At 34.8% G+C, this 22,215-nt stretch overlaps 2 protein-coding genes across 2 annotated transcripts; one reads left to right on the top strand and one right to left on the bottom strand.

Moving 5' to 3' along the window:
* Window positions 1-5,613: 5,613 nt before the first annotated feature.
* On the bottom strand, window positions 5,614-9,159 carry LOC109009427 (protein FAR1-RELATED SEQUENCE 5-like). Its single transcript, XM_018989882.2, has 7 exons — window positions 9,097-9,159; window positions 8,871-9,002; window positions 8,643-8,777; window positions 8,372-8,548; window positions 6,204-8,282; window positions 5,831-5,977; window positions 5,614-5,736 (listed from the first exon to the last, which is right to left on the bottom strand). The coding sequence occupies exons 1-7, from the start codon at window positions 9,157-9,159 to the stop codon at window positions 5,614-5,616; spliced, it is 2,856 nt and encodes a 951-aa protein (XP_018845427.2).
* A 1,878-nt stretch (window positions 9,160-11,037) lies between these two features.
* LOC118344149 (acetylglutamate kinase-like) lies at window positions 11,038-12,541 on the top strand. Its single transcript, XM_035683964.1, has one exon. It carries the CDS (start codon window positions 11,236-11,238, stop codon window positions 12,274-12,276), a length of 1,041 nt encoding a protein of 346 aa, XP_035539857.1. The 5' UTR covers window positions 11,038-11,235; the 3' UTR covers window positions 12,277-12,541.
* Window positions 12,542-22,215: the final 9,674 nt, after the last annotated feature.

Here is a 22,215-nt window from a genome sequence, read left to right as displayed (position 1 = left end):
TGTGTGCTGTTCACCAGTGGAGGGAAAGGGCTCGCCGGTAGGAGAGGACGCCGGTGGTGGTGGCGGCGAGGCCCGGCGGTGCATGCGGCGACAGGCTGGGCTATGGAAGAATCGGGTGAGAGGGAGGAGGCTTGCAGCGCACGACGTAAGGGAAAGGGAGGAGAGAGAGAGGGGAGGGAAAAGTGAGGAAGAAAGAGAGGGGCTTGAGTATTTAATCTAGACCCCTCATCTTGGGATCCTCAAAAAGATCTAACGGTGGATGATTAAAGCACTGATTTGAAAATGCGTAAACATTAACTTAATTAAAAGCACTGAGAGGAATTAAAGTAGAATATTATTTAAACTAAACTTTACTTTATAAAATAATATTCGTTCATCATTAATAAAATGATAAAGTCTTATTTAATATCTTTAAAAGAATAAAACTATTTAATTAATTAGAGTTTTCAACAAAATTTAAATCTCATAATATTTTAAATAACTGAAATCATTTTAATAAAATAATATTAAAATGATTTCTAACAATTATAATATTTTTGGAGCTTTTCAAAAATATTATAATTGTCTTATTTAAAATCAGCTTAGTTCAATAACACTGGAAATGCCCCATATAAATATTTTCAGTGCATTTAAAACACTGGGTGTACTTTAGAAATCACATAATACCTTTAGAAACACGCCATTGAGATTCGACACGCATAACGAGGCTCACAGTCGCTAGAGAGAAGGGGCAGACTGTTACATAATTTTCGTCCTCAAAATTTGCTTACGTCAGAAGGAATGAGTGGGGTGTTACAACTGTCATTCCCCTCAAAATAGTAGAAGTTGTGTCAGGACTAGCATTCGATGAACAAGATGAACCATTGATGTCAGATGGTTGAGGAAGAGCATGATCTGGAAAGGAGGCTAGACTTGATTTTAACTTTCGTAGCAATGGCTCTATATATTATAGAATGGATGCGAGAGTTAGTATGATTATGTAGATTCTATCTCCCACATTATGTTGAATTCAAGTGGACCTCTTAAGTGAGGAAGTACCTATTTATGATTTATAAATCATTGGAATGTTTAGATCATTCTAGCATCAATTGTTTTTATCATTTTTATTTCCGCTGTGATTATTGCTTACTGCTAGTTGCATACTAGAATGAATTGTATCTTAACTGTCATGAACGAGAGTATGTAACCATGTGTTGCATATCCATACGCTCTAAGAATCAACTAAGTAAGTAGTATTCAATATCAAACTAAGATATCAGACAAGAGTATATATCGAATTCATCTACTAATATTCTACTCCATATAATATCACATAGACCATGTCAAAATACTATAAAATGAGTTATAATGCACTGAATAGATGTTAATATTCATAGGAGAAAACTTACCGTGATCGAGAAATATTACATAGATGTTTTTTAACTTCTAATAAAAACCCGACAATTAGTTAAAGTTTCATGCTGCTAACATGAGAATTGAGACACTGCAATATATAAAAGAGAAATGGTATTTGCAGTCTTAGAGTGTGTAAGCCCGCATGCACTTATTTTGAAAAAAATGGACAAATATGGGACAAATGAAAATTTTATTTTTTAACCATGGACTCTATTTTTTTATCAAAAGAAGTGAGCAGGATTTGCACACTCTAATGTATATAGTACTAATCTATATAAAATTAGCTTTTGAAGGAGCTCAATATTATTCATTTCAAATTTCTTGTGTTACAAATAATTTTCAAGATTCCATTTTAAGGTCATTAGAGAATAAAGAATATAAAAGGGTGATACATGAATTAATAAGATACATTGATAAATTTAAATTTTTTAGAAGTTGATACGTAAATGAATTAAGATTTTAAGAGGTGAAATCTAAGTAATTGTTTATCAAATTTATGTATGTACTTATAACTTATAGCTATTTTTTTTAGTAATGTTATTTGAAATTCTTCACACCACAGATCATTTACGTGATATAATTTGATTTGAAATATTCATATTTTAATATTTATCTTTTAAATTAAATTAGGCACATGGATAATGTGTCTAAAGACTTTTAAATAGATTTTTTTTAATAAGAAAACATTGACTACAACTAAGAAAGGACAGACGCAACGGCATTAATGTGGCAAAGGATCTAAAACTAGTCTTTCTAAGGTGCGTTTAGTTATTGAGGTAATTTTAAATAATTTGTAAATAGTAATAAAAAATAAAAAATAATAAAATTAAAAAATATTAAAAAATAAATAATAATAGAATCCACTATCCAAACAAATCTTAAAATAGGGCTATGTATATGACCTGAAAACCCGCTGGCCTGATTAAAATGACGAAAAATGCTAGAGGAAGGCATGGCTCGGGCCTGCGCGCGGACGACTTCCTACGTGGACTCAAGACGCACCGTTTTAGAGTAAATAAAACGGTGCGTTTTCAGTCCACTTATATGCATGCCTTCGACCCCAAAGCACACCGTTTTGGGCTTTTTCTCAGTTTTGGTTTTTGGTTCTCCTTCCCCAGAGAGCTCTGTTCTCTGTTCTCCTTCGTTTCTCCCCGGATTGAAGCCATCGCAGGTTCGTTTCTCTTCCTCTCTCTTGATTTCTCTTGGTTTCTTGATCTTTCTTCTCATTTATCCTTCTTTGTTTCTCTTCGTTTCTCCTTCCAGGTATCTCTCCCCTGCCCGATCTCTCTCCCAAACCTAAATCTAACCCTAATGCAGCTGTGCGACGCCGAGGAAGAGAGATTCGCACTCCAGTTATTCACCTTCCACAGACGGTGAAATCCTAGGTAAATTTCCCAACCCTATAACCCAATAGACATTCCTTAATTTTTAAGAATGTAGAAATTGGGTTGCGAATCTCTTGGCATTGGATATATGATTTTATGTTAAATCATAGGCATCGAATGGTATTGGATATATTGGGTTGGAAATATTTATTCGGTATATATTATTGTAATTCCTTAATTTTTATGAATCTAGGAAATGGGTTGGAAATTGAATGGTATTGGATATGTTTCCAAAAGTTGAAGGCATCGATATTTTTTTTTAGATTATTTATCCGGTATATGTTAATGTAATTCCTCAATTTTTATGAATCTAGAGATGTTCCTTGAAGAGTTGTTGATAACATGTAATGCTTGCCTAATGTCATATTGAGATTGATTGCTATGTATTTTTACTCAATATATACAAGTCAATCGATCATGGCAGAGAAGCCAGTCTTTTTTGAACTATCTTACCTTTGTACTACAGATGTTTGTTTTCCCTGTTCAGCAAAATCTCATTTCAAAGGAAAACATGGTTTTCTTTGTTTTTTTTCTTCCTCAATTTTATTGAAAGCATTCTCATTGGCTGTGTGATAAGGGATGCTTGCCTTCTTTCTCACAACTTTGGGTTTCCGACAAATGTTCTTTATGCTTTAGATATGGGATATGCATAAAAAGTCAGAGGAACATCATTGCTCAGCAGTACTAAAAAGACTGAAGTTTAATTTTGAAGTCAATGTCTGCACAATGAATAAGTGGGAACTTTTGAAAGATGCATGAAGGAACAACTTTTGTCGTCCCTATTCAGGGGAGCTACAAAATATTAGGACTCAAGTTAGCGATACTGTAAATTTGAGAGTACAGTACTTACAGTCAAAGACAACATACATGAGAAAATAACAGCGGAGAACAAGATTACATTGTAGGTGTTGCATTCTGTAGAATGTGATATAGATATGCATGCTTCCATTCATTTTAAAGCTATATATTGTTAAAGATATAAAACAAACAATTATATATTGTTTACATATATAATTATGACATGGAAGCGAGTAGATAAGCCAAGAAAAGAAAGTAAGAATGAAGTGACAAAAAGCAAGAAGAACAGTACTGATGCTATAGCTCTAATAGAAAGTTATTATGTATAGCTACTAAAGGCACATTAGAAAAAAATGGGATTTGTTGGGATGATAACTCTGAAGTGTGAACATTATGTTGTGAACCAATGTCAGATTGCATGAAACCAGATTCTGATCTTTTACTTACAGAAAGGGAAGTTCCATGTCAAGATGACCAACACAACTCCTAACGGTTCTGACTCGATTTCTGCTGATGATGGATATGTTGTAAGTGAAGTTTTGACCTGAAAAGTGTACTTGGAAAAAAATCTGCTATATACAGAGGCAAATGTATTCTTGGATGTGCTGTTGTACTTAGAATACTTGGATATGCCATGTAACAGCCTTATATGTATCTTTCTTAGAAAACAAAGTGCCTTTTATGTATCTTGCTATGTTGGAGAGGATTTTATGGATGTGTTGGAGTTACTGTTGTACTTAGATTATATTGTTGGATGTGCTATGTTGGAGAGGATTTTATGGATGTGTTGGAGGTACTGTTGTACTTAGATTATATTGTTGGATGTGCTATGTACAACCTTATACAAACTCACTGAATATATTGTTGGAGGTGTTGTTGTATTTCGTTGACAGGTTTAAAATGTCGTCATCAGTTGCGTCAACATCGTTGCTTAATCATACATTGAGTGACGTCCCAATGTGCAGCTGTGGGAAACAAGCTGTACTTAGAATATCAAATACTCGAAGAAATCCGGGGCGAGCATTCTTTGGGTGTCCACTCTACAACAAAGAGGTAGACGCAGTTAATAGTAGTTCTGTGTTTTTGTTTTCATATTAATGTTTTATTCAAAATTTTGACTTCAGACATACGTCTACATTTATTTATGTATAATCAGGGGTTATCGCACTGCAAGTTTTTCAAGTGGTCAGATAGTAGTGAATACAAAGAGCAAGACTTTGTAAAGAGAGAAGCAGAAATATTAAGGAAAGAGGAAGAACTTAAAAATAGAGAAGCAGAATTAAGGAAAGATGAAGAACTTAAAAAGAGAGAAGCAGAAGTCTTAAGAAAACATGAAGAGCTTAAAAAGAGAGAAGAAGAGATTGAGAAGAGGGAGTTGGCACTTCATAATCATCAAGCCGAGTTTCGCATTCAAGAAGCCGACATGCGGCATGCACGCAAATTATTTCGTGTATTTTGGCTAATAACCATAATTATTTACTTGTATTTGATACTCTCACTGGGTTGACGACTTTGTATCTGTATTTGAAGAAAACTTAGCGTTTGTAAGTCGAGACTTAAAAATATATATATTTGAGACTTTAATTTGATTTGTATCTGATCTTCAACTCGAGACTTTAGTATGTTTTAACGTGACAATGCTTATTAAAAGAGTATATATATGGCATGAAAATAACTTACCAGCCTGATATCATTTTGTCAGAATATTTGACAAGACTAAATTACAGGTTTATTAATTACCTTTTTGGAACTTGGACATAAGAAGCAATATCAAATACAGTATAATCTCAACTCATAAACTAATGCCACATAAATTGAATACTTGGATACAAACTCACGAGGGCATAAATAGTATATTTGGATACAAAATGTGCAAAACGTGGGTTCAAATACTAAGATACGATACAAAACGTATACTTGCACCACTAATACATAACATACTTACTCCAACATACCAACACCAACACGCAAATTACCCCTAACACACAAATGCATACAAACCACATCTAACACTAATTCCAACAAATCACCACAATTAACACACAACATAAGTAGGCATAATGGATCTATGAAGTCTTGCTACAAGAAGCTGCTTGGCTGCATTCCATCTGCAGTCTTCGGCTGCGTCCGGCTGCGTTCCATCCATTTCTAATTGCATCTGTGAACATAATAACAGCCAAAGTAAGACCCATAAGACCCATATAAAATTAAACGAGTTTAACCAATAAAGTGAATTCAAGTGGTAATTGTACGCTTTCTTGTGTCCCTATCACTGAAGTTTGTTGTCCACTTTCTTGATCCACCATTATGGAAGTTTGTACATTTTCTTGCACCCTCATTTCTGATATCCCGAGTTGGTTTCCACTGCTTTCCAATAGTTCAGTATCCAATCTATGCCTCTGACAACATAAAAAATAATTAGAGTTCACAAGTGAAAATAATAGCATATCGCAAATACTTAAAGATGATCATCAGGATACTATGCTCTCACCGGTCTATTCTTTCCCTTATCTTTTTTCTTATTCACAGCCTTAGTTTTATTTTCTTCAATTGTTCCTCCATCGTTGACATCCTCCTCTTACACGGGGGTCTTCCCTTGCCTCTGACAACATGGGGACTTAGCACCTTTTTGGAACTTCCTTCTGTCGCTGCATTCACGGTATTTCCTCCAACATTAGCAATGTCCTTGGGGTTTGAAGTGCGCCATACCTCATTCATCGCATATAACTTCGAAATCATTTCCTCAGTATGCCCATCGCACGATACTGCATTTGTTACTACCTCATTGAAAGTTTTCAATATACGTTTATACCTAACAGTTTCGGGTCTCTGATCAGCAATGTCATAACTTCTCGAAATAAACGTATACTTACGTTTTATGTCTTTTCTCCACCGGTCCAATATATATTTTTCCGGCAACTCACGAACTTTCTTAGCTGAAAAGATGGCAAGAATATGTCTACAAATGATCCCTCGCATCTCAAACAACCCACAAACACACTTCGCCTCACATTCGGTCTCATTAAAGTAAAGAGTGTACGTAACCTCCTTGATGAAATCTTCAGCCTTAACTTGATCATCGACCGAGTAAGTTGCGATTACTCCATCCATTTTCTCGAAACGACAATGACAATATATCATTCCCATTATCTCTTGTTGAACCTCCCTAAATTTTGAATTTGTGTATACATCTTGAAACTTCTTCTCAAAAGCCAAGTGTGATATGCAAGGAACCGTGAAATTAAATGAATTGAAGTCAGCTTGGTTTTCGTTCTCAATTTTTTTCTTCAATGCATTGTCGAACTGATCAACAAACTCTTTAAGGTTTGTCCTGGCATGCACGTAACCATCAAAGAAAGCATTCATACTCTCACTGCGTTGAGTTGTACTCATTCCAACCCAAAACGAATTCTTTAAATATATCGGCACCCAAAACTCTCTTTCCGCATATAAGCTTTGCAACCATGCATTTTCATGTAAATTGAAAGTATCCTTCAGGCTGTTCCAAGAATTCTCAAACTCCTCGATTGTAAGAGAGTCATAGACACAAGATAGTAACTTACTTTTCAGGCCACATTTGTATTGAGCATGGGAACCAAGCTTCTCAGGCACCTTTCGCAATATGTGCCACAAGCAATATCTATGCCGCGTGTTGGGAAAGACAATAGCTATCGCATTTTTCATTGCGCGATCTTGATCTGTTATGATAGTATTCGGCGCTTTTCCATCCATGCAATCGAGCCAAGTTTTAAATAACCAAACAAACGATTCCGTATCCTCACTTGAAATAAGGCCTGCACCCAAAAGGATTGACTGTCCATGATGGTTTACACCCACAAAAGGTGCAAATGGCATTCCATACCTATTTGTCAGGTATGTGGTATCGAAAGTTACTACATCTCCAAAGTAGTTGTAGGCCCCTCTACTACGGGCGTCCGCCCAAAATACACTTTTCAGTCTATCATCATCATCCAATTCCATGAGGCTGAAAAAACCATCATTCTTGAATTGCATCCTTCTAAAATACTCAAACAGCGCTTGAGCACCACCTTTACCAAGGCGTAAGTGTCGTGCCTTGTCAATATAATTACGACAATCTTTTTCTCCAAATGGTACGTTCTCAAACCCACCCGCCTCAGTCACAAGAGCATGGAAACTTTTATTCATCCGTATACCAGCCTCATCATTAGTATCCAACACCCTCTTAACAGACTCATTAACTTCTCTGTTGCATCTGAAAAATCTGGATTTTCTTGGACTAAGCCCATGATTGTGTGTGTTAAATACGGATGTGACACACAACTTCCCATCCTTTAACATGACATTCATCATTGCCTTGCAGTCTGTCTTGCTTGTTGGCCGAGGCTTGGAGACGTTTGACGCCATATTTCGTGCCTTGCCACCCCGAGCACATCCCACAGTGACATATTTCACAGTCCCATCTTTCTCCCTTTTACTCCTTTGTGTCATTACGCCAAAACCACATCGTTTTCCGTAATGTTTATAGTAATTCATCAACTCATTCTCCGACTCAAAAGTCATCCCTGGCTTTGGCTCCTCAGTGGTATCACCCCCATCAGTGCTAGCCTCTTTGGTATCAGCCGTATTACCCAAAGAGGCAGTAGATTGCGCTTCAACTTCTATTGAGTCTGATGTGGCCTCACTATTTTCTTCAATAGAGTTACTTTGCTGCACTTTATTTTCCTGTAAATTAAGAGAAAAAAGTATGGCATGAAAAAAGTATGTTCTAGATAATGTAAAAGAAACTGCATGTGGAGAATCAAAAACATCACCTCACTGTCACATGGATATGGGTTGGTAGAAGTTGGAGGAACAAATGCTGGTAAAGCTGAACAAGAGCTAGAAGCGACGCTAGCGCTGCTCTGTACACTAGAACTCGCAGCTACACTAGAGCTGACACTACTTGCAGAACTAGACATGGGAGTAGAAGTAGAGATCCATGGGTGTTGCTGCAGTTTTCCAAATAAAATGTAAACATAAATAGTTATACCAAATATTCAAGTACAACATTAACTACAAATGCATACTCTAAAAAATAATTACCTGGTTGTTCCATGGATATGGGTACGCATTTGGAGGAGGTCCCATCATTGGCATGGCAGAACTATACAAGGCAGCAGAACTACTTAGGGCAGTAGTACTTGACGTTGCAGCGGCAGTAGAGCTCCATGGGTGTTGCTGCAGTTCTCCAACAAAAATTAAACATAAATAGTTAGACCAAATATTCAAGTATAACATTAACTACAAAGGCATATTCTAAAAAATGATTACCTGGTTGCTCCATGGATATGGGTTGGCATTTGGAGGAGGCACAAAAGGTGGTAACCACGCATGAGACATTGGACCGTAGTAACTTGGCATGTAATTTGAAAAATTTGGATACAGTGGTCTTGATATGTTGTCCTAATATATAGCAACATAATGTTAATCAACCCAAGTGGACAAAGACTACACATAAAATAAACACACACTAACTGTTGAAAGATGTTTACAATACCTGGATTGATGGATTGGTGATAGGAACTGTTATGCGGGATGCATCTTCTTTCTCTTTCTCCATCTATCTCAACGATGAAATCAAGATGCCACGCACCTACAATATTATATTGAAATCTTTTAGTTGGGCATTTATATATATTCACGGTACTTTTTACTATATTTTGGACTCAACATATTTTGACACAAACTGAATGCAAATCTTTACAATAAAAATAGGCCCTTTTTCAAACTGAATGTAAATGTTAATCTCGAACAAAAATCTCCCTCTCAGATGCAAGATGCAGGACAACGCTAACTGAACAAAAATCTCCCTCTCAGATGTAAGATGCAGGACAACGCTAACTTTCCTATTAAAAATTAACAAGAAGAAAAAATAGACTAAAAACCAGAATATTCTTAATAAAATCAGTTTCTTCTTTTCATTTTTTCCAAACAACAAGTAAATTGATGCAAATACTAATCACGAACAAAAATCTCCCTTTCAAATGCAAGATGCAGGACGTATGCTAACTTTCCTATTAAAACTTAACAATAAGAAAAAAATAGACTAAAAAACTAGAATATTCTTAATAAAATCAGTTTCTTTTTTCTATTTTTTCCAAACAACAAATAAATTGATGCAAATGCTCATCTAGAACAAACTGTGTACCTTTCGGATGCAAGATGCAGGACGTATGCTAACTTTGCTATTAAAACTTAAGGCAGCAGAAAAAATAGACTAAAAAACTAGAATATTCTTAATAAAATCAGTTTCTTTTTCCTATTTTTTCCAAACAACAAATAAATTGATGCAAATGCTCATCTAGAACAAACTGTGTACCTTTCGGATGCAAGATGCAGAACGTATGCTAACTTTGCTATTAAAACTTAAGGCAGCAGAAAAAATAGACTACAAAACTAGAATATTCTTAATAAAATCAGTTTCTTTTTTCCATTTTTTCCAAACAACAAATAACTTGATGGAAATGGATTGCAAGATGTACATTTCCAGAATTACCAGTTTCAAATGTACTGGTAAATTTCCAGAACTGGCCGTTTCTTCCACAGATGGCAGATGGAACGTAAATGCTCCCTCACGGCGGAGACTCACGGCCGATGGTCACGCACAGCAGATCCCCTTCCACAGACGGCAGATGGAACGAAAATACTGGTGAGTTTTGGTTTGTTGTTTGGTTCCCGAATTTTTTTCCCCAAAATCTTTCTCACTTTCTCCCGCTCGTTCATTTACGTTCTCAGTTTTGATTCTTTTTTTTTTTTTTTTTTTAATCTAATATTAAATTGCTGACGTGGCAAAATGCCACGTCAAAATCGTCCGCGCGCAGGCATGCCTTGTGCCTGCCTGTAGCAGGACTCAATAAATAAATTGGACAGGATGATTTTCTATTTTTTGAAAATTTGACAGGAGGAAGCCTTTAAAATGCAACTTGTAAAACCACTGTGCTGAGAAAACAAAATTTGCAAAAACCGCTGCGAGTGCGACAGGCTGGATTTGAGGGATAAAGCTTCGAGTACTGTATTCTTGCATCTTTACCGAATACCGATGAAGAAAAAAATACTATATCCTTATTAAAAATAACATTTACAGTCAATACACAAATATTGTATAATTTTTTTTAAAAAAATAAATATAAAATTTGTATTAAAAATATAATTTTTTAATAATAAATTTTACTTTTAGACAATATTTGTATATTCTATAATTGTACGTAACATTACTCTATTCTTATATCTAAGAATTTAATAAAAATTTTATGTATAATTATTTTTACGTATTTTTTGTATAATTTCTTGATTTGATTGATTAAAATAATTATTTTATATTAAAAAATTTTGAAACAACCAATTAAATCAGTAAAGAGCATTAAAAATACGTACTACGGAATATATCACAACTCAAAGATAGAATTAACCAAAAACATACTTCGGGTCACAAAAATCTTTGCGTCTGAAGTTGGAAAACGACTAACGAGCATATATGCGAATTAAATATAAAAAGAGATTATGATACTTCTAAAGACCTATTAATTTTCCACTGATCGGTATTAGATTCCAGTCTTGCTTTGTCTGGCCAAAAGAGAGACACGGAGAGAACCCTCCTCTTATTTGCCATCACTCCCTCCCTCACGTCCTTGTGAAGATGTTGACGGCAAAATCCCTAATAAACCACTGCTCATCTTCCTCGTTCTCCTCAAAACCGCGAATAGCAACACCAAAACCCAAAAACCCTATCTTGGCCTTCCCATTTCTCCACTCTCAATCTCCCAAAGCACGCTCTTTCTCAATCACAAACTCGGCCGAAGAGCACCGCCATGCTGAGGCGGTCACCCCAGGTCAGTTCCGAGTCGACATTCTGTCGGAAGCCCTACCCTTCATCCAGAAATTCCGGGGCAAGACCATCGTGGTCAAATACGGGGGCGCAGCCATGAAGTCCCAGGCCCTACAGGCCTCCGTCGTCAACGACCTCGTCCTCCTCGCCTGCGTGGGCCTCCGCCCAGTCCTGGTCCACGGCGGTGGCCCCGAGATCAACCTCTGGCTCAAGCGCCTCAACATCGAGGCCGTCTTCCGCGACGGTCTTCGGGTTACGGACTCCGAAACCATGGAGATCGTCTCCATGGTGTTGGTCGGGAAAGTCAACAAACATTTGGTGTCCCTGATCAACAGGGCCGGCGCCACCGCGGTCGGTCTCTCAGGCATGGATGGCCAACTCCTGACTGCCCGGCCCAGCCCGAACTCCGCCCAATTGGGATTCGTCGGCGAGGTGGCCCGCGTGGATCCCAACGTCCTGCGGCCACTAGTCGACAGTGGCCACATCCCAGTGGTGACTTCGGTGGCGGCGGACGAGTCGGGACAACCGTACAACATAAACGCGGACACGGTGGCTGGAGAATTGGCCGCGGCATTGGGGGCCGAGAAGTTGATCCTTCTGACCGACGTGCCGGGGATTTTGAGGGACCGCGAGGATCCGACCAGCTTGGTGAAAGTAATAAATATTAGCCGGGTGAAGGAGATGATTGAGGAGGGGAAGGTCGGTGGTGGGATGATTCCCAAGGTGAATTGCTGCGTTCGATCGCTCGCCCAAGGTGTGAGGACTGCGAGTATCATCGACGGGAGGGTGCCGCACTCGTTGCTCTTGGAGATTATGACAGATAAAGGGGCCGGAACTATGATCACTGGGTAATAAAAATGCGACTCGGTTTTAATGTTCTTTCTTTTGGTCTTTGATGCATGCATGAGGAATTGGAAATGGAAATGGAAATCTCAATTACTTGCGGATTTGGGTTATGTTATGTGGCTTGTAATGCTTCGAAAATCTCTATGATGGTGTTCTGTGACTATGTTTGTGGCAAACTGAACAATTTGCTGATGAGAAATTGAGGCAACTAATAATCATATCCTTATTTTTTGAAGTTGGAGGGAAGTACGAGTAATATATATGCGGTTAATCTCAGGTCACAGCATTCATCGTTCTCATCCTCATCGTCAATACCTCACGTCTCGAATCACATCACACTTTCAGTGCAACTAACCCTGAGTCACCTCCTCGTTTAGCAGAACTTCCTTTTCGGTCGGTGTCCTTCTCTTGGCCTCTATATTAGACTTTAGAGGCAGTGTCATTCCTTCTTCCCCCGTTCACCACCTTCCTTTCGTGACTTCTCTCTGTAGTAGTTTCACCCTTTCTGAATTATAAATTGAAGTCACGATCAACAATGATAACTTCCTCACATATAGTGGGATTTTCAGGCGAATGTAGAGCGATAAAGAGTAAACAGGTCTAAAAATACTTGAAAACTGAAACTTAAGAGCATAAGCATCTCGCTACTGTTATGTTACTTTCCTAGTACATTCAAAACTTACCAAGAGGAAGTCCCATTTCCTTCTCCTATCTCAACTTTGCGATAGCAATACATTTGATTTGCTGGTTTTAAAGCGCTGGCATCATTCATATAACGAGGAAGTATCACAAAAAAGTGGGGAATCTTCCCTTTTGAGAGTGTATCACATAAACATTGTCATCTTAAAAATGAGCAGTTCATGGTTAAATACCCCTTAGCTGCCATTAGTTGAATATTCCCTTCAGCTACCTGCAGTAAAAGGGGAGAAAAGTCCCTTTTTTTAAGTCCTAATTGTTAGCTCATCCTGTTTAATTTATGAAGGGGATAAAATAATATCGAGTACAGGGAAGACTGCTTGCCTTGACAACTAACCCATAAGTCCATGACCACCACATAGCAAGTTTCTTACAAAGTGCAGTCAACCGTGCATCAGAATCATTCGATGACTTGCAGGCTGTGTTCCCTGAAAATAATTCAGGCCTTCTACGTCAGATTAAAGGGATGTAACAATCTATAGAAGAACGCTTGAACGACAAAATCGATGAGTTTGTAAGTTTGCAATAGAACGTTAGAACTTGAAAGCAAAACCGAAAGTGTTTTGGATTTTAGTACGTTTTGGAATTAATTCACTTCTTCTGATTGTTTGTGTACGTAGAAGTATGATCTCAGTTTCTAGATCCATACTTAAAATCTTTGAGTAACTTCAATCATTCATTATGACTTTCTCTACAGCAGTTAAAAAACACAACAATGAGAATCAACAGATATGATGACCAAATATGCAGGAAATTTATCTGACGGCGTCGCCGGATTCAATTCAGCTACCATAGCTGACAGAAGTTTTGCGTCGTCCCGTAGCATCAGAAGGCACGGCTTGAAATCGCTAAAGCAAAATTGCATTTGGGACCATGTTGTCAACTGAATCTTGGGACAGATTCTGAAGAAACCCATGTGAAATCACGGTTTTAGTGAGAAATATAATTTAGAATCTAATAAGTACACATAATAATATAATGGGAAATTTGATTCAAAAAATGGAATGCAGTGCACGGTACGCTACCAGACACAATGAACAATAGTATAATGCACAAGCTCCGATTGGAAAAAATACTCGTCCGGAACCACCACCGGCTCCTCCGCGCTTCCTTCTTTCGCCATTGGCAGAATTTCTTGCTCAGCAGCCTCTCTCGTCGTCTAAGCACGGGTCCGGCGACTGCTGCTTATAGATTCAACGATGTAGAGCTTTTAGAAATAGAAACAAAGAGGACGATAGTTGTTCTCAACCAGATGGATGGAGATTGGAAGTTGAAGGAGACTATGCTCTGCAAGTTTTTGGGACTTTCCCGCCTGAATAAGATTTACCTCGGGTTGGAGATCGCGGTTAATGCTCGGACTCATCTGATCATTATTATCTTTATAAATTTTTATATAAAATATAATAAATAATTTATTTTTTTAAATAATAAATATTAAAAATATTAAAAAATTATATTTTAATAATATTTTATTTAACTTTTATCTCAACTCACTATCCAAATCTTACCTAAGACTTCATTTGGATGGCAATATATTTTAATCTCATTTCATTTTATTTTATCGTAATATTCAAATATTTTTAATTTTTAATTTTTAATTTTTTAATCTAATCATTACAATTTTTTAAAAATTTTAAGTAAAACATAACAAATAATTAACTTTTTAAAATCTTAAAATAAAAATTATATTAAAAAAATTATATTCTAACAATATTTTAACTTTATAATATTTTTATTCAACTTTTTTTACTATTTTTTAAAATTCTATAAAATATTTTAATTCAAACAATTTCAAAAAACAATTCCTTTACTATTTACATATCATCTAATTTTTTAGTTCCAATAATTTCTTTTTTCAAAAATCTGATGGGTATGTTTGGTTTAATGAGTTTTTTTTTTTTTAAATACGTGTCAAACATCTTTAAAATTAAAAGAAAAAAAATTATTTTTAAGTTTTCAACTTCCGGATACCATAATTAATACAATTTTTACAAGTTTTAAAATAAAAATACTCATAGCAAATTATATTCAAATAATCCAAAAAACTTTTTAATTTTATTTATCTACTTTAACTAATTCTAATATAAAATTATTTTAGAAAAAAATTCGAAAATTTTCCCTCCTGGTCAAAAGTCAAAAGACAATCTAAAAAAATATGACAATTCTTAAAATATTTCATAACAAAAAACTTGTAATTTAAAAAGACAATCCACTAGTATTTATCAAAAAATCACATATATGTTTAGGCATCACAACTTTATTACGGCTAGTTACTCGTCGTCTTTGATACGAATAATACATTATTTTGAGGATAAGTAGACAGTGTCCATTTGATTTTGGGTCCGCCGTGATTAAATTATAACTCTTTAACAAAGCAAAGTCTATGAGCACTTGCAAGTATATAGGGGTGTTCATTAGATTCCGACTTGAGAACACAGGTATATCCATACTGAAACTTATATTTTAAATCCGGACTGGGTTGGTCCGGGTCAGGCCAAGGCGGGAACCCGGATTGATCCTATTTTTTAAATCCGAAAATTCGGGTTATACCCAATTTTTTTTTTTAAGTAAAAGCCTTTATTTTATTAAAAAAAGTTATAATAAATCAAGTTCATGAATCACATAATATTTGTGTTCTACAAATACTAAATGCATGTGAAACAACAAAAAAATAAAAATAAATATTCATCTATATATGCATTACAATGCAATCCACTATATATTATAATAATGGTATTTATAAATTACACTAATGGTATTTATAAATTACATTACCAAACACAAAATTACAATAAATGAGTTATAAAATCAGCAGCACAGTATTCTCATAAGTGATTAATCTCACACCAAATAATAGTCCATTATCAATTCTTGCACCCAAAAAATCAAAAAGATCATTAACTAGTTTTGCATATTATATTCAAATATAATATTAAAAAAGAGTATAGGAAATGAGTATAAATTTTTATGGTTTTATGTATAAAGATTGCATCACCTCAAAATGGTTTTAAAATTAATGACGATACATCAAATTTATTATCAAGAAATGCACCCAAACAGTCATAACTAGTTAAAGGGCAGTCATAGAAAATATGCATATTAGATTCAATATCACCCAAAATAATCTATTGTATGCTTGCAAATGCAAGTGCTAGTGTTTGGCAATAATGTTTTATAAGTACAATTGATTGGGTGCAGCAATAATATTTGGCAAGAATCAAACATTTTATGTGAGTTGAACTCAAGAGTTTTCAATGAATAAAAGTATGTATCCAGATTTAAAAAATAAAAAACTTCAACTAATAAATGCATAATTCAAGCAAATGCATATAATAATAAAATTTATTTTTTATTTCAAGACAGAACTTTCCAAACTTTTAGTTTTTCTTCTTATATTTATTTAACTTTTCAATTTAGAAGGCAATTAATTATGATTATCCACCATTGCCACCTTCAATTGGGTTACTTTCTTCATCACTTGAAGTGTATATTGCTATTTAAATTAATCTATTTTGAATATACCATTGTATAAATTAATTGGCCGCAAATAATATCAAAGTTAATAAATTATTTATCAAACCCGTAAAATGGTTAAGATGTTTTGAGTACAAAATCCAATCCGAGGTAGCTGAAGGCCTGTGAGCACATGTCTAGGTGGACAAGAAGTTTGAGCACCACGTTTGAGAAAAGTAAGGTGGAGTATAATGAACGTGATAATTTCAAATATTTTATGAATTTTATTAAGATGTATTTGAATATAAATAAATTAATATATATATTTAAATGTATGAATTAAATTGAGATAGGTTTAAGGCCTGGTTTGGATAACAAAATCCTCCTAATTAATGGAATCTCGTTTCATTGCATATCGATATTCAAATACTATAAATATTTTTCAATTTTAAATTTTCAAATTTTTTCATTTAATAATTACTTAATCATTATAAATTTTCTAAACTTTTAAATAAAACATAAAACACAATTTAAAATTTTCAAATACTCAAAATAAAAATTATATTATAATAATTTTGTAACTTTTTAATATTTTTTTCTCGCTCATTTTCCAAAACCTCTTATAAAACATGTTAACTCAGACCATTTCATAACTATTCACAAATAATTTCAATATTATCTATTGATCATCTCATTTCATCTCACTATATAAACCAGACATACATTTTAATGGAAAGTTAAAAAAATAATGAGTCTCATTGATAATTGATTTTAGATGAATTGATATCATTCTAACAACTAAACATAATTTTAAAAAATTAGATAGGCGAGACATGAAGACCTGAAAGGCAGGGAATCGCCCATCACCCAACGAGGAATGCTTGTGACTCAACGAAGGGAGGTAACCCGCAAAAGTAAGATAATGTTTGGATAGTGAGTTCAGATGAGATAAGTTAAGATGAAAGTTAAATAAAATATTATTTTTTAATATTATTATTATTTTAAAATTTTAAAAAATTAATTAATTTATTATATATTGTATGATAATTTGAAAAAATTGAAATGATTATATGAAATGAAACGAATTGAGATAAACTCTAAATCCAAATGGGATAAAGTGAGATGCATTAATAGTCCATGTCCAATAAGCTAAAAAAAATATATATATACCAAATATACAAATATCGCACTAAGCCATTCTTAAAAAAAGTTGACTTCACCATAAAAGAAAAAATATAAGAAAAAAAAGTGCGAAGAAGTCATTTTTTATTGATCAGGCCTACATTCTTATAAAAAGTTTGTACAATACTTATATATTTAGAGTTTGTGCTATTACTCTTAAACGACGTGGCGTCATACTCTGCTAAAAAGACATTAATTGCATCAAAGGACCTGTACGTATTAACCACACTCCATGACTTAACAAATGATAAACTTTGCCATAGAAAATAAAACTAGGTGAATCCGTGCAAGTAACTTATTGGCTACATGTATCATCTTTAATGACTCTTTTATAGATAAATGATTTATACACAAAAAAGTTATAAAAATAAATTCTTGAACTAATATGGTTTGATACGATATGTTCAATTGTAAAAATATTTTTATTATAGAATAAATATAATATATCATATAAAATCACTTATATGAAAAGCTAATTCTCTCTATATTAAGCTCTAAACTTTTATCCTCTCAGGTCTAACTTGGGTATTGAAGTCTCCCACGAGGGCATTTTGTTGTAATTTTCCCATCTTGCAAGCTTTGACCGACATCTCAAAAGATGATTATGGCTGTTGGAAAACCTACAAACAATATATAACTCGAATAATAATTTGTATAAGTTTCGGATTGATAAGTTACACACAGTTCATTTATAAATAAGTAGACTCCATCTCTAATAGTGTAAAAAAATATATTATTTTTGCTGTGAGATCCATTTTTTATAAATTGCATGCATAAAATATGTGTATTTAAAATTTGTACCTAATACTATTCATATAATACTGTTATTAACATTTATAGATATCATCCTAAATCTAACATAACGCGAGTTTACTAAATACGATATTACCCTAAATCTAGCATAACGCAAGTTTACTAAATACTCTTCATTAGAAATTGGATTCGCTATCATTAAATAGATTTAAGATCCATTTGACAATATAACTATTATCAAGTATTCTCGTATATTTTGTTCTTAAGTATTACTTAAATATAAAAATATTATTTAATTTTAAAATTTTAAAATGTTTATTTAATCATTACAATTTTATCAAACTATCAAATAAAACATAAAAAATAATAATTCTTTTTCAAAATTTAAAATAAAAATAATATTAAAAAATTAGATTCAAACAATTTCGTAACTTTATAATAATTTTATTCAATTTATTATTTCTCATTTTTTAAAATTTAATAAAATATTTTAACTCAAACAATTTTATAATTATTTACAGATATATTAAAATATTATAAATATTCAAACGACTCTAAGTCAATCACAATAATATTTTTCAATCATACAGTGCTATTTTCTCATCCAATACTTGCAACAAATAAAAAAAAAACTATTTTTTAAGTAGATAAGTATAGTTAAGCAAGCAGGAGTGTTGAAAAAGTAGAAGTGATGGAAGGTAAGAAAAGTGGCCGTAAGAATAAATAAAACTATTGTTTAAATTATTTCATAAGCAAACTAAAACTTCTCTCAATTCATCTCAACTCATCATTATAATTTTTTTAAATCTCAACATAAAATATAATAAATAATTCAACTTTTTCAAATCTTAAAATAATAATAATAATAAATAATATTTTATTATCTCAACTCAACTCAACTCAACATCCAAACGCAATCGTAATATAAGTTAATCGAGGAAGGACACTAGTAATTTTTATACGACAGAAGGGGATTGTATTTTATATTTTTAAAAAAGAAAAAACAAAAAGACACGTCATCGTTTAAGCCCTATATCAACTTGGAATGTCTTGGATTGGTCCCTTCTACGTAACCAGGAAAAGAGGAAACGAAAACGAAAACGACAGTCGCTTTCTCTGGTTCTCCGACTCGTTCCGGAGAGGCAAACACGCACTGTTTTTTCAGACATAACGGTTTTCTATACGAAACCAATCTCGAACAAATTTTCTTTCCAGTCTGGAGGACCCGGAAACCGTTCTGCCAAGAAGCTTGCTGTCCAAGAAACTTCAAATTTTAACCGTTTCCCAAGGACCAATCCCAACTCAAGAAGATCCAAATATAATACCACTCCCATCACCGCCATGCTCCGAAACCCCAAACCCTAACGTTTCCCCCCCCCCGGTACATCGATGGACAAAGAGGTTCAAATCCTCTCTCGCCTCGCTGCGAACCACCTACGCCTAGCTCAATTCGAGCCCCTCCGAGCCATTATTCTCGCTCTCCGATCTCGGAACTCCGACGTCGCTGTCGCCATCCTCCAAACCATCGTCGCCCATTCTGACCGATTCGAAAACATTCTCTGGTCACCTTCTTGCCCATCCCCACCTCTCCTCGCATACCTGTCCACTCTCGAACTCTTGCAATTCGATAATGCCTCATCGGCTTGGAGCTTCGATCCTGAAACACTGCGATTACGGGCCGAGTTCTTGCTTTTAGTTCAGCAACTGATCGACCGTGTATCGGAGAGTATGCGAAAGAACTTTGATTTTGAAAACATGGAGAAAGATTTTTTGGCTGAGAGTGAGGGTTTGGAGGAGCGAGCCGTGGTATTAGATAAGAGCGAGGATTTGAGAGATGCAAATGGTGAATTGGATGATTGCGTGCGGGTCTTGGATAGGGTTTTAGAATTAGGCGCTGAGAGGTTGAAGCCAGATGTTGAAGGGGACGAAAATGACCGGAGCGAGACTTGGGTAAGTCCAGGTGCCATGCCAATTGATGAAGGTGGATTGATGTGTTTGAGCAGGGTGATATTGGATCATTCGGATGTTTTTGATGCGCTGTGTTGGAATATACAGCGGCAAGTCAGGGGGTGGGAGAGTTATGACTCGGGTTTAGCAATCACGGTCCAGGGGGGTGAGAATGCAAAAAAAGAGGAATTCTCAGTGGAGGAGAAGGATTTGAAGGTTCTTGGTTTGATACAGAGGATTGTTCAGTCCGCTCATCTGAACGCTATGAAGGAATGCATGAAGGAGGGCGATGTAGAAGGAGCGATTTCTCGAATTCGTTTTCTTCACATTGATTACGGAGTGGAAGAGGCCGAGTATCGGTATTTATGTTTTTAATTTTTTTGACGTGTATCTCTTGGAAGTACCGGCTACGTTTCTTGTTAGGTTGGACTGATAATGTTTTACATGACTTTACTACTCCCAGTGCAAAATCAGTTGTTGTACTCTTACACTGCTTCGTGTTGTCAATAACTGCAATTAATCTCTATCTTATTCTTTTCATGGTTGCTTTGGGTGTTGCTGATAGCGGTTATTGACACATAGTTTAGAGCTTTAAAAGCTAGGCTTTGTTGTCTCGATTGCTTTCAAACATAAATGAGAAGTGCTGCCTTAGGTTGCTACATCCCTTATGAATATGGAACCCTAACAGTGTTCTGAAACTAGGCTAGAATGGCCATAGTTACTGCCTCAGCTTATAGACCTGCTTAAGAGCTCTTGGGTTTGTGTGGGAGCCTTCGAAAATATCACACGACTTTAAAGATTTTATGGGGTTGGGAGATTGTTTTTAGAACAAGGTTCCATGTTTGTCACTAAAAAGGGTCCCCTTGTTTGTAAAGAAAGTAAAGAAATGAAAGGAAAAAAAAAATTCAGTTTCATTGTCCCTTGTCAAATTTAGTTATATAAAACTGTATTTAATATCATGAGTTTCCATTTAAACTAAGGGCATTTTTAATTGAAATTATAAATTCATGAAATGACAGTTATAGTTCATGGATCATGTATTGAATATTGTTTTTTGTTGTAAGAGTAATTCATTCTGCTAAAACTTGGAGAGCTTTGGTTTTCTTGGAGTGACCCCTGCTGTTTTTCTAATGGAATCAGGCCCTCGAAAACTGTTTTAATTTATCTGTGCTCAGTTTCTCATTTTGTAAGGAGATCATGTTGCAATAATCTTTATACATTTTTACTTATTTTTCATTGAGGTCAGAGTCTAGTTTTATGCTTTCATGTCCCAACAATTAAGAAACTTGTCTATATATTTTGTTTCTGTTCTCTTATTCTCTTCTAGATGTCTATTTGAAGTCATTTGTTGTACCTTTCAGCATGGTTTTGCAAGATCTAATCAAGAGCATTTTGTCGAGAAGGGAGGGTTTTGGAGACTCATGGCATGCCATGAGAGAAAAATTGCTATGGATTTATGAACAAGCAATTTCATCAAATTGCAGACATCTTGTTCAAATGATTCAGGTGATAACTTTTCCCTTTTCTTGGAAGGGATCTCATCAGTAGCTTATTCTTTATCAGCTACAGCTGGCATGTTGTCAAAACTTTTGACCATGCTCCTTTTTAGTATATGAGTTAAACATGTGAATCCAGTTAGCTAAGAGGTATGGGGGCCGTGTGGTAAACACCAAGTTCTGAGTAACTGAGTATTATTTGTCTGGTTTTTAGTTTATTTTGTGTACAGTATGCCAAATTCTTTGATGAAATATTGCCTAATAAGCATTGGATTAAATTGAGTTTAACTTGGAATTACTGTGAATTGGTTTATGCTAAGGTGCCCTTTATGAAGGCACGGAATTATCCATCGGCACAAATATGTGCATGATCTTGTTATTTGACATGGGAAGCTAAAGATTTACAATTTAGTGAAAA

This window comes from Juglans regia, chromosome 1, assembly GCF_001411555.2.
Source record: "Juglans regia cultivar Chandler chromosome 1, Walnut 2.0, whole genome shotgun sequence".
NCBI lineage: Eukaryota > Viridiplantae > Streptophyta > Magnoliopsida > Fagales > Juglandaceae > Juglans > Juglans regia.
This window is presented reverse-complemented; position numbering and strand designations above follow the sequence as displayed.

Coding starts and splice junctions, on each gene's coding strand:
- LOC118344149 (XM_035683964.1), top strand. CDS start 11,236: ATGTTGACGGCAAAATCCCTAATAAACCACTGCTCATCTTCCTCGTTC.
- LOC109009427 (XM_018989882.2), bottom strand. CDS start 9,159: ATGGAGAAAGAGAAAGAAGATGCATCCCGCATAACAGTTCCTATCACC. Junction 8,778..8,870: donor CATATCCATGGAGCAACCAG/GTAATCATTTTT, acceptor GGAGAACTGCAG/CAACACCCATGGAGCTCTAC. Junction 8,549..8,642: donor CATATCCATGGAACAACCAG/GTAATTATTTTT, acceptor GGAAAACTGCAG/CAACACCCATGGATCTCTAC.